This window comes from Carya illinoinensis, chromosome 5, assembly GCF_018687715.1.
Source record: "Carya illinoinensis cultivar Pawnee chromosome 5, C.illinoinensisPawnee_v1, whole genome shotgun sequence".
Classification (NCBI taxonomy): domain Eukaryota; kingdom Viridiplantae; phylum Streptophyta; class Magnoliopsida; order Fagales; family Juglandaceae; genus Carya; species Carya illinoinensis.
Window position 1 is genome coordinate 30,553,606 of NC_056756.1, and position 13,385 is coordinate 30,566,990.

Below are 13,385 nucleotides of genomic sequence, written 5' to 3' on the forward strand. Positions count from 1 at the left end.
TATTTACAAGTTGGAAAGGCCGAGAATACACCTTTGGAAGAAATTTGATTTTAGAAATTATATTACAAATCAAATCATGCTAAGTCAATTATATACAGGGTGTGTATGTCCACCATATCGGTTTGCAAATATAATTTTTCTAAATAGAATTGAAAGGATCCCCAAAGCTAAAATAATTAAAAGTCTATAAACTCCATGATCACTACAAGAAAAAGCCATTTTTGCAGACAAAAAAAATTGCAGTGAGCAAGAATTGGATGGAAGATCGAAGCCGTTTTTTACTGTAGCTGTGTCTTTGTTCTGGTGAGCGAGAAAATAACCGCTACAAAGACCATTTCCGATGATAATATGTCACCAAAAATAGAATTGCCAGAAGAAACCCTCGCATAACACGTTTTGGCTTTTTGACGGTGACATTTTCGCACCACTATATGTGTTATATATATTTGCAGCAAGTTTTCAGCAAAGCAAAAGATCACTATAAAAACCTAAATGAATTTCTCCCTTGTTTCTACAAGGGGTGATGAAGAAGAATAAGCTAGGAAATTATTTTAAGATACCTGCCGGGTGAGGTTTTTCATATTATACACTTCAAAACCAAAAATAGCTAAAGGCCACTATCACCATGCATTAATGATCATATTCCAAGTTTCTTTCAAAGTACACATTATTCCAATTTTCAGTCGGACCTTACACCCGAGGGATTTGATATTATCTTACTAAAAGTACCCATTATTAAACAAACTTATTTCACACTTGCTTCAAAAAAAAAAAAAAAAAAGACCATATAGATTAATCTACTTTCAGTACTCCCAAACCAAGAGATCTAAACCATGCTTAAAACGTCGAAAGACATATTTGCACTGTCCACCTAGAACAATATTATCAGTCCATTAGGACGTCATGGCATGGCCTAATCCACAGAAACCTTGGTCGACGAAACATACGATAGAAGCTCCTTGTCAACTTCAAATTTAGCCATGTCCTCCACCTCCAAGTTAATCCATACCTCTATTCCATCCCCTGATTTTGTGTCGAAGAAAGTAGCTATATTCGCGTACAGCAATCTAGCTGAGCCTATCCACACAGGCTTTCCCCAACCGAAATCCACATCATAAATAGGAAACCTGCACAAGCTAGTGAAGGCCAAGGAAGCCACCTCTCCTCTCCTGAATCTTTCTGAGTTTTGGGTAATGAAATTCCCGTTGGCACCAGTACTCTCTCGGAAACTTTTCACATAATTCATGTCAATTTTATTTATGGCATCTCTCATTGGAATAACAATGCCGTGGAAACCATCCTTAGTGTTATTGGAGACTACCGAACCTGTTGGCATGCTCATGTTCCCAAAATAAATTTCCGAAAGGGGCGGCTCCAGCTTCGTTCGCAAATTTGCTACTTGAATCAAAGTGCATACCTTATTGGGGTTTGCTTCTTGTTGAGTGACAGCGAGGAAGCGGTTGCATATGAAAGCGGATAAGGCCTCGACACGAGTGGGACGTGGGTATTCGATGTTTGTGTTGTCAGTGCTGTATTTGCTCCTGAGATCTGCTATAGCAGCAGAATGGAAGATAAATCTTTTTATAGCAATCTTGTTCTTTCCAGTTCCCCTACTTGCGCTATAGCTTGGAAAAGTTTCTGGGGGGAATATCGTCACAGATTCGAATCGTGGAACTGCTATGTTACTGCTACCACGAGCAATAGCAGCCCAATTGTTGATGAACAAGAAGAATGAGGAAGCATCTGAAACCTTGTGGGCGAACACCAGACCAATAACGATCCCACCACAAGTGAAAGATGTGACTTGGAGGGCAAGGGCTACTTCATTAGCATCGTCCAGTTCATATGGCAGGAATTTGTTATGCTCAGAAGGGTTTGGATCCTCCAAATATTCGGAAAGATTGCAGTTGGCTCTGGCTTCCACGTAGTCGACACCCTCATCATTGCATTCAACATGGGAATTGTACTTAACTCGTCCTGCTAGCGGGTAAAACAGTACCAAGGCCTCGGACAAAGATTTCTTAATCCGATCTTGGCGCTCTACGCAGCTAAGATCGGTATCGACATCTCTCGAGTAAAAGAGAATAAAAGGCATGAAAATTTGAGGTGTAATTTGATCGATGAAGGAGAGAGTGTAATGGCGAAGGTGGTGTGGGGTCGGTGAAGAGGGTTTGATGGTGTCCCGAGAGAGAATTTCCACATGAAGCTTCATGGTTTTCCTAGTGAATAATGGCAAAACTATAGATATCAAGAGAGCCTTTGCTAGGAAGTGAGGCTGAAAATAATGGCTGTTTGCATGCAAACCGTGATATGGTAAACATCACCTTGGCCAGCACAGTTATATAGAGGTAGTGTTGAGAAACATTCAACGATTAATTTGGATTCGACTTTGTTTATTAGTCTATACGTTGGGGAGTGGGCCGGTAAACACTCCTCCCATTGGCGAGCCGGCTAGAATAGTTCTCGATTAGGGATTAGAAAATTGCATTCAAACTTATCCGTTATGTTTTGAAGTTAGACGCTCGATCCAGTATAATATATTTTAAAGCAAATTACTTAATGATCATGTCGCACTGTACAATTTCCCCAACGCATGTCTTTATTTTGTTGTAGTCATTATGATCATTATTTCCCGGAGTGCAAATTTCTTGATCAGGATAAACGATACACATTGGCAGCTGGAAATATCTTGACTTGCAAGATACTAGGGAGAAGCACGCGCGGTAGCATGTTACAAAGTCAAGTACATGAACAGGGGTAGGTAAGGCCATTTATAAATTCAGACTTGACTATAAATACATATAATTATATAAATGTATGCGTGTATATATATATTTTAGGCACAAGAACCTCGCGATCAGAAGGTAAACGTGGTGGATCCTGCGCAAATTAAGTTCACGGCATGCAACTTGCTTATATATATATATATATTTAAGCTAGAACTACCTTGAATTTGAATGTCGAGAATGTTGAGAAGTGTTGAGGTATATTGTGAATAATAATAAAAAAATAAATAAAAAATATATAAAAAATAATAATAAAATAATGAATAATAATGAAGTATATTGAGAAATATTGAAATACTCTTAATACTCAAATACACTCAGTCAATAGTCAGGTATGAAACCGATTCCTAGCATTGGAAGCAAGCCATAAATTAGATTTAGGTCTTCACGCAATGGTACGAACGTACAAAAATAGTTTCGAATTCATACTGGAAATCATGAAACTATATATATATATATAAGCTCATGTTATTGTAGTACTTACAGAACATGATCAAGGGCCTTCACAGACACAGCTTCATTCAAATTAGCTGTACTCAGTGATATAAAGATGATCGATGTTTAATTCGCGCGCGAGACTGCATGCAACCCAGCTTATGCATCTCCAGATTGATCTCCATGCACGATCGAGGGCGCTACCGATTGAGAAGACTCTGAAATCACTGCTTCACTTTATCTGATCTAAGTATCTATTTGGAAATATAATTACTTTTAGACTATTTCATTATTATATATTATTTACAAATTATTTATTATTATTTTGATATTATTTACCGATAATCTGAAACACTCTAGAATTCAAACCGAACGTAAATCTCCTTTAATTCTCGACAGTCAAACTCAATTATTTGTCGAATAAAGAACTAAAAAGTCGTGAACTAGGCGATTTCATTTCTTAAAAGAAACAGTTGGGGCGACAGAACATCTTCATGACTTTGATCTCCTTAACCGTATAAATCTGTATTTAATATTCCGAAGTAAGTTTCTGATCATGAGCTAGCTATAGGAAGGTACGGCCTATCTTCATCCGAGGGTTGGTTGAATGCATCATGCATGAAAAGAAATCAGTAAAAAATAAAGTAAGAAATAATCAATGAAAGGATAGCCGGATCAATTAATTGCATTATTTCCATCGTCCTTTTTCTTAATTTCAACCCTCTATTTTTTTTCCTTCGCTATTTTATATACTTTTGATGTGGCGTATTGTAATTAGAAGCTAATTTTAAAAACAAAAATAACCTCTTGCGTACGTAAGAGTATTAAATAATGTTTACAATCTAAAACCCAACGAACTTGCATAGAAAATAGGATTAATTGAAATAAATTAATGCGAGATATAAATCTAAAGTTCGCAAATCTCACACAATCTCTTTAAAAAAAATTAATAAAACCTTCGTATGAATGTAATTATATTTTTTTGTTGAGTCAGACTCTTTTTCAAATAGTTTGTACAGAGTTTGTATACCCTAGGCCGATATAAATCACTTTGTAGAAACAATCGACCTTTGCTAAAGCCAAACTTGGGCATGCGTCCGCGAAGTTTTAGGCTAGCTTCTCTGATCCTAATTTGGCAAAGTTTTATTGCAAGAAAAAATCTATTCATCATTATTTTTTTTATCGTCTTTTTATTATTTTATAATATGGTATTAGATGACTAGAGACTATTTGTTATTATCAATTATGAATCTATCATTTAATTTCATATCATTGGATGATAAGAAGATGATAAAAAAATAAATGATAAGTAACATTTACTCTTATTGCAAAACTCGCTTAATTGAATAGGAATCAAAAGAAGTTCAAGAAAATTCACTGGAAGCCGCCACACGACACTTTTGATAAAATAGTGCGAGCACCGTATTGCTCATAAAGTAGTCACAATCCTACTAAAGCCAAGATTACGCGAGGCTCGAGCGAATTGCCATCTTGTACCTACTTACATGAGCATTAATTCTCATCACTACAAAGAAATTGTTGAGTTGTGGCTAGTTTTCTGTAAAAATGATTATTTTTTATTAAAATGAGATTATTTTAATTGTAAATAATCATTTTTATCGCATATAATTTGTCAAAAATTATCATTTTTCTTATACTGTGCATGCGACACTTTTGATGGAATTTCCACATCGCAATTTTGCACTAGCTAGGAACCATCAAACAACATTAAATATTATTCTCTCGTAAGTACTTCATCAACCCAAATTTCTCCACAAACACGTACGTTATAAGCTACCTATCTGATCCCCATCCTTACAGGTTGGTGAAAATCCACTCTCAAATAATTTGATAATGATCATCTTGATCATACCGAACTAGATTCTTAACATTGAATACAGTGGCCGTCTTGACATGACAAGGATGGGTAACGTCACCGTGCCCGTCGATAACTTATTTTACTCATCCAAAAGAATCATGCATAACAGTTGTCATCATGAACAAAAAGTAGTACTTACACACTCGTGTATAAAATTAAATTAAAGTCAGTCTTGTTATTATAGGTTAATAGGAATAAACAAACTATACTACAAGAAAATTAGATTTTTGTAATTAATTTATTGTAACTAAAAGACTATTTGTAATCAATTTTAGTTGGAAATAATTATTTTACTAAAATTAACTGGTCACAAATAACAGTTTTCTTGTAGATATAACTTTGTGGAACTTGTATCAAGTACTAATTAACCATGATCTAGTTCAATACATGATCATATATACCAACATATTTTAAGCTATGATTGATTTTCCTTAGGTTTCAGGATTTTTTTTTTTTAAATCTCCATATATATATAGGTTTCTAGTTATTTTAGCAATTAACTCCGATTTTTAGCATTTAGCCCCCTCGGTCTATCTTTTGTCAATATCACTAAAGATATGGTTGCCAAATGGCAACCAATTACCATAATTTGACTCGGAAGGTAAGAAATTATATATTCTTTTTGCAAGCTGCCAACTAGGACGGTACCCTGCATAGCCAACGCAGGCCAACAATCCCTTTGGAGACAGCTTCCCCAATAAGACTCTGATATTTTTCAACTGAGCTCATGCCACTAATTAGTTTTCTATGATCTGAGTCTAGTTTTCTGATGTGTCCCAATGGAGGATCAGACCAACATATGGCAGCCATCTAATCTAGACAATTTTCGAAACATGCTAATCAAAGTGGTGATATCTAAACACCGGCCTTGGCTGTCCTACGCCATTATATAGGATCGGTACAAAAATGAGAAAAATAGAAAATTAATGTATTAAAACAGAACGTAAAAAAGAATGAATAGGATGTTTAGCTAAAAAAGGATTTCAAAAAACTAATTTAAGCAAGCTTCACTGATATTTTGAACAAACAAGAACCAAGTTTAGAACCTTCTACTTCTGCCTTGATCTGAAGGACAAACAATCCTTTTACGGGCAACAAGTTCACATAGTTTAATAATTTTAACCCAGACCATGACTTGGTCTAAACTTGTGTTGGTCAGCTTAATTTTAAACTAGTGACAGCAGTTTAATCCCACTTGGGATGACGGTCAAAGGACCACGGCCTACCCTTTAGTACCTTTTGTTTGTCTGAGACTAACTGTAACTCGATGAGAAACTGGTCAGTGCCCAGATCTTTAAACGTGACCCATCCCTCGGTTTTCCACATCTTGGACATATATAGTTTCTTTGAAAGCTTTCTTGTTAGCTGTTCTGTCATTAAGGATCATGGCTATAAGACAGAGTTCTCCTTTTGTAGCAGTTAGGGACACTGCTTCTTCAGACAGAATGATCTCTTCTTGCTCTTCTTCCGTTAGCTTCAGGGATTCCCAACTTCTTGTTAAATCTTCCGCCATAGTTACACCCCTATAGGCCTTTACCTTAGAGACAAAACCAAAAACCTGTCAATAGACCAGCCTAGGAGAAACCTCACCCTGCTGTCACGAATCGTTCTCCCAAAGACTACGGGATGATCCTCAGCCGAGTACGCGCTTCTCCCGTCACCATGATAAAAATCACTTTGGAGCACTTTTGTCTAGGATTTATCAATTTAATGGCTATTAATATGGCCAAAACAGTTTAGATAAAAATTGTGCTCAAACATCTCATACATATAGTGTAGAAACATAACTCCATGAATTATGCTTCTCCTTGAATAGCTGCTAGATCTCTCCCTCCATGATTCACTCCCTACATATTTTCAGTTTACTGTAAATAATAGATTTACGTTTGGTTTCCTTTTTATTTACTCTATACAAACTGTATGACAACTGTAATGCTCGTATGTAAAATTATATAAGTCAATGCATCAACCATACAAACATAGGCTGCTTTATTTCCTTACATGGTATCACAACCACATGAGGTTCCTTCTTTCATGGCTTCTTCTTCAACCTCCTCAGTCCCACCTATGGTAGAATTTTCTTCCTTGGATCTGTTCTCCACAAAAACCAACTTACCTAGCATTTCAATTAAATTAGCCTCTACCAATTGTCTTCTATGGGAAGCACAAGTTGTCCCTGTACTAAACGGTCAAGGGTTGCTTGGGTACATCAATGGTGAACTTCCCTGTCCTCCTGCAACTATCCTAGTTGATAATGATGATTCAACCTCCAACCAAGAAGCGCATAAATAGTTGCATATTGACCAACTGGTGCTTGGCTTATATAGAAATTAGAAGAGCAAATTTGAAGGTAATGACTCCACACATTTTCCATTTACATTAGCAGATATAAATACAAAGTTCTAAGGCTTGAGTTAAGCCTGAAATTATGCTATTCTATAACTGACTACCTAAGTTGTATACAATGTCAACTATGAGTTGTACACGAATTTAAACATTCAAATTTAAACTTGCAAGAGTTGATTCTGTTAAGAGTTGATTTTGTGGGAGAGTAATGGCTTTCCTTATATGCCCCTGCAAGATGAAGGTACCATCGGTAACACCAATCTTGGATTGTAAATTCTGAAAGCATTGGCGTGGTATAGGCTTTGTGAGCAGGTCAGTGAGCTGATCTAAAGTGTGAACATGATTTACAGTAATGCGACCTTTCTTGACAAGATCATGGACAAAAATGAGGTCAATTTCAATATGCTTCATGCAAGTGTGTTGAACTGGATTTAAGCTTAAGTGAGTTGCACCAATATTATCACAGAAAAGCTGTGAAGGATGCTATAGATGGAGACCAAGTTCTATGATTAGTGAGTGAAGCCATACTATTTCAGAAGTTGCAGCTGCGAGGGCATGAAATTCAACCTCTGTGGATGAGTGGGAGACAACTCTTTGTTTGCATGTGGACCACGAAATTGGATTGGAGCTCAGAAAAGTAATGCAAGCAGTTGTTGAGACCCTTGTATCAGTATTTGTAGCCTAATCCACATCAACAAAACTTTGTAGTTTTAAGGAGTTGTTCTTTTGAATGAGGATTCCATGAAATATTGTGTGCTTTAGATACTTGAGGAGGCTTTTGCCTACAATCCAAATACAAGTTGTCGGTTTGTGCATGAATTGGGAAAGTTGATTTATAACAAAAGCAATGTCGGGTCTAGTTAAGCCAAGATATTGCAATGCCCCAATAATTCTTCTATACTCTATACTGTCTGCAGGGTCGAAACCATCTATTAAAACTAGTGGGATGCAGGTTGACATAGGAGTTTGAATTTCTTTGGCCCCATCCATTAAAGTTTTGGATAGTAAATCTCTTATGTATTTGTGCTACAAGATGAACAAGCACTTGGCTGTAGGAATAACTTCAATACCCAGAAAAAAAAAATGTAGATTTTCCATGTCTTTTAGTGAGACTGTGTGGCCGTGTTTATTAATAAGGTCAGCTACAAATGTGGAGGCATTTCTTGTAATAATGTCATCAATGTACACAAGCTAATAGAATAGAACACTGTTAGAGGCATAGATGAATAAAGAAGTGTTTGTAGTTGAGTGCATGAATCCAAAACTTAGGAGAGCATTCCGGAGTGCTTTGTATCATTGGCGGGGTACTTGTTTCAACCCATAGATACTTTTCTTTAGTTTACAAACATAGTGAGGCTTTGATGGATCTTCAAATCCTGAAGGCTAATGCATAAACACTGTTTCTTCAAGGCTACCATGAAGAAAAGCATTATTGAAGTCGAGCTGCTGAAGTGACAATCCATTCACTACAACAATAGAGAGAATTAGTTGAATTGTTGTTGATTTGACAACTGGACTGAATGACTTGGAATAATCGATGTCTGATCCTTGGTAGAAGCCTTTAGCGACTAGGCGAGCTTTGTGTCGACTTATGGTTCCTTCTGGATTTCTTTTCTTGCAAAAAACAAATTTATAGCCTACAAGAGTTTGACTAGATGCAGAAGGAACAAGTTCCCAAGTTTCATGATTAAGCATGATAGTTATTTCTTTAGACATATCCTTGTGCCAAAGTGGGTCTTTGAGTGCTTGACTGACACATGTGGATTCATCTAGCTCAGGTAATGGATGTTTGGTGGTGGTATGAAGTTGTTTGGGACAAAACATATTGTTCATAGACCTAGTAGTCATGGTATGTGTCTTTTGAGATGCAACAGGAGTCAGAATAGCTACCTAAGTAGGTGGTGTGGTTGTTGTAGTGTCTAGATTCAAGGAGGGGAGGGAGATCTCTTATTGAGGTTCTATGGAGACCGACGCTGAACGAGCTTGATTTTCTGGTGGTGTGATCTACAGCATTAGCCTAGAAAAGATAGGAGTTGTGGGTATGTTGGACTCAAAAGTGGACTGATTGTTGATGATCTTTAGAGAATAGACATTTTCATCAAACATGACATGCCGAGAGACATATAGATGTTGAGTTGGTATGTGAAAGCAGAGGTAGGCACTTTGTGTAGTCAAGTATCCAAGAAACACACAAGGAACAGATTTGGGCTAAAACTTGTGTGTGTTGTAAGGCTTTAACTAAGGAAAACAGAAGCAACTAAATGATCTAAGTTTGAGGCAGTTTGGAGCTTCATTGAACAGAGTTTGAAAATGAGATTTGTGGTTGAGAATAGGAGAGGGCAACCAATTTATGAGATAGGTTGTTGTTGCAAAAGCATAAGACCAAAATTTGGGAGGAAGATTTGCTTGATTGAGAAGCGTTTTTCTTGTTTCAACATGTTTATGGCGACGCTCTGATACTCCATTTTAATGAGTGTGTGGAGCGATGGTGTAATGGCTAATGCCATGAAGAGCTAGAAATGGTTGAAGGGCAACAAAATCACCACCATTATCAAAGTATAGACTTTTGATTTTATCATTGAACCAATTTTCAGTCATTTTATGAAATTGAGGGAAAATGGTTCTAACATCAGATTTGGCGTGAATTGGAAAAAACCCAAACATATTTGGTAAAGTGATCAATGAAGATCACATAATATTTATGACCTTGGATGCTAGTTTGTGAGGATGGTCCCCAAACATCTATGTATATGAAATCAAAAGGGGGCAGAGCTGGTGAGTTCATGTTTATGAAAAGTCAATCTATGAGGTCTATTAATAGAATAGGAATAACAAACATGAGATACAAAAGAATTGCTAGAAATTGGAAGAGAAAGAATTGATCTGTCTGGCAACAACTTTGGAGGAAGGACGACCAAGACGCTGGTGCCAGCCATTTATTGATGTGCGTTCATGGACCATTACAATGGAATTGGAGGCACTGAGGTGAGGTAGAGGATATGCGCCATTCTCACACGAGCCTTGAAGAAGAGTCTCCCTTGTCTTCTAATCCCTGACAAGAAAACAAGTAGGATGAAATTTAAGAAACACATTATTGTGTTTGGTAAAATGATGAACTAAAATAAGATTTTTGTTTATGGTTGGAACACAAAGAGTGTCTTGAATTTGAAATGTGCTTTTAGGAAAAGGAAGAGTGAGAGACTTAAGTGAGTGATTTTCAACTTGAACCATCCCTGATAAGTTCTTCATCATTTCCATCATATTTAGAATGCAATTATAGATTGGATACTTGAGATGTGATGTTATGAGATCCTGTAGAGTCTATTAGCCATCGCTGGTCTGGGCTGGGATTAGTGGTGGTGTAGTTGGCAGTGGTCTTCTAACTTTATAACTGAGGGCAGTATTTGGCAACATGGCCAAGTTGGTCAAAGTATTCGCATTTGGAGGTATGTTTCTGCTGTTTGAAATTGCGGGGCTCAGGCTTCGAGTCATTTTTCTACTTGGTTGTGCTAGGAGGTGGCCATGGTTGATTTTTTTTTTTAAATCTAAATTCCTTGCACTACGTGTTGTTGGCTATGACAACCAATGACTGGGGGTTGTTGTCTAGGCATTTGAGATAAGACTCATGGCCTATAAGAAGGTCATGGAGTTCTTCAAATGATGGAGAAGACTCTTGGGCATGAATGGGGACTACCATTTCTTTGTACTCAAGGCCTAAGTTGTTGCAAACATAGGGGCTAATATCATCAGCAGAGGGAGAAGCATCGAGGAGAGCAAGTTCATTGGCAATAGACTTGACAAAATATAGGAATTCTATAACAGTGCATGTACCACGCTAGATGAGTGTGAGATCCTCTTTGAGTTGCATAACTTGTGTTCTTGAACAACTGGCATATAGCTTGGTCAGTTTTTTCAAATGAGAAAATGTCCTAGAATTAGCTATGAAGGGTATCACAACATTTGACACCGAAGTGAGGATAGCATTCAGGATCAGTTTGTCCAAACAAAACCATTAAGTGTAAGCAGCAGTAGCTGCTGCATCAAGGTTCATGGACAAAAGGTTTATGTAAGTGTACCATCGACATAACAATATAGGTTGTACCCGAGAAGATGTGACTCAAATTGTGCATGCCAAGAGGAATAATTTGTTGGTGTGATTTGGATAGTGATTTGTTGGGTAGCCTTAATGGCAACAGGGGGAATAGCAGGGGTAGGAATTGGGTTAGCCATTGGTGAAAGCTGGAGAAAGGATCAAGAAACTCGTTTGAGAGAAAGGTCAATTTGATACCATTTAAAGAAAATAGAAGAGCAAATTTGAAGGTAAAGACTCCACACATTTTCCATTTACATTAGCCGGTATAAATACAAAGTTCTAAGGCTTGAGTTAAGCCTAAAATTATGTTATTCTATAATTGACTACCTAAGCTGTATACAATGTCAACTATGAGCTATACACGAATTTAAACATTCAAATTTAAACTTGTAGGAGTTGATTCTCTTAAGAGCTAATTTTGTGGGAGAGTAATGGTTGTCCTTATATGGTTGGTTAACTAGTTCTTTGTCCGATGCTCCATTATTTCAAGTGATAAATTGTGAAACCTTTCAAGATGCTTGGGACTTCTAGAAAATCTATATGGACGTCATACCCATGATCGGGTTCAACAAATGAAAGAACAGCTTCAATCTCTAATCGAATGTAACTCTTCAATGGAAGATTATCTTCACAAAGCCAAGAAGTCTTTGGCATTGGCTCTCAAAGGTGCAAGAAAATCTATGGATTAAGATGATTTTATCATCAATTTACTCAAGGGATTGGGTTCTAAGTTTGACCTGATTGTGGTAGCCATAAACACAAGGGACAGTTTTCTACCACTTGAAGCTGTCATTAGCAATCTAAGGGACTATGAGATGCATATATCCCTTACACGTGGCTCACATGCTGTCACATTTTATTCAAGCTATTCAAGTAGTGTGGGTTCTACACCAAATCTCACATAGGGCAATCCAACAGCTGGACGTGGATGTGGCCCCAATAACCAGTAAAGGTTCAAAGGCTCCCATGGTGGAGGTGGACGCTCTACAGGTCACACACCACAATCTTTTGCCTGTGGAGGCAATAGGCCATATGTTCTTAATGGCCAAATGACCTGATTCACTTGTTTTAGGTGTGGGGTCCCAATCACAAAGTAGATGCTTGTTGTGCCACAAATGAAGAGGCTGAACAGTATCAAGCCTTCCTTGTTGTTCAACCTGGAGATACTATAGATGAAACTTGGTTTCCCAACACAAGGGAAAATAATCATAGGACTCCCACAACCATTGATGCTCAAGGTATTATTCCCTATATCGGACATGAGTCCGTAATGGTTGGTAATGGATCTGGACTTCCAATTTCTGCTATTGGTCAGTTTAAAATCCCTCAAACTTCCCTCATTCTTCCAAAAACTCTGATTTTTCCTGATCTTAAAAAAGAAACTTCTTTCCATCTCTCAATTTACTGCTGACAATAATTGTTATTTTTTGTTCTATCCATGGGGTTTTCTCATCAAGGACCTGAAGATGAAATCGGCACTGTTTAAAAATTCTCACTTGTTTCACGTTCAACCCATCCCTACTCTTCTTTATAAAAATTCTGCTCCAATTGCTCCTGTTGCCCAGATGACTAACACAAGAGGGGGGTGAATTGAGTTGTATTACAAAAATAACAATTATAAATCAAATATATAATATAAAATATAAACAAAATATGAAATAACAATAAATATAAAGAGTAAGGGTAAGAGAGAAGTAAACTCAGTATGTTAACGAGGTTGGCTCCACTGCCTACATCCTCGCCTCAAGCTACCCTTGAGGATTCCCAAATTCACTAATCAACCTCTTTCAGGTGGAGATAGAAACTTATTACACCTTTGAACAACACTGCTACAAAGGATCCGTGT

The 13,385-nt window shown here is 37.2% G+C and overlaps 1 protein-coding gene across 1 annotated transcript; it reads right to left on the reverse strand.

The window, feature by feature from the left end:
• Positions 1-548: 548 nt before the first annotated feature.
• Positions 549-2,324, reverse strand: LOC122311517 (stemmadenine O-acetyltransferase-like). The gene has a single exon (XM_043126096.1). The coding sequence runs from the start codon at positions 2,210-2,212 to the stop codon at positions 914-916; it is 1,299 nt and encodes a 432-aa protein (XP_042982030.1). The 5' UTR covers positions 2,213-2,324; the 3' UTR covers positions 549-913.
• Between the last annotated feature and the right edge of the window lie 11,061 nt (positions 2,325-13,385).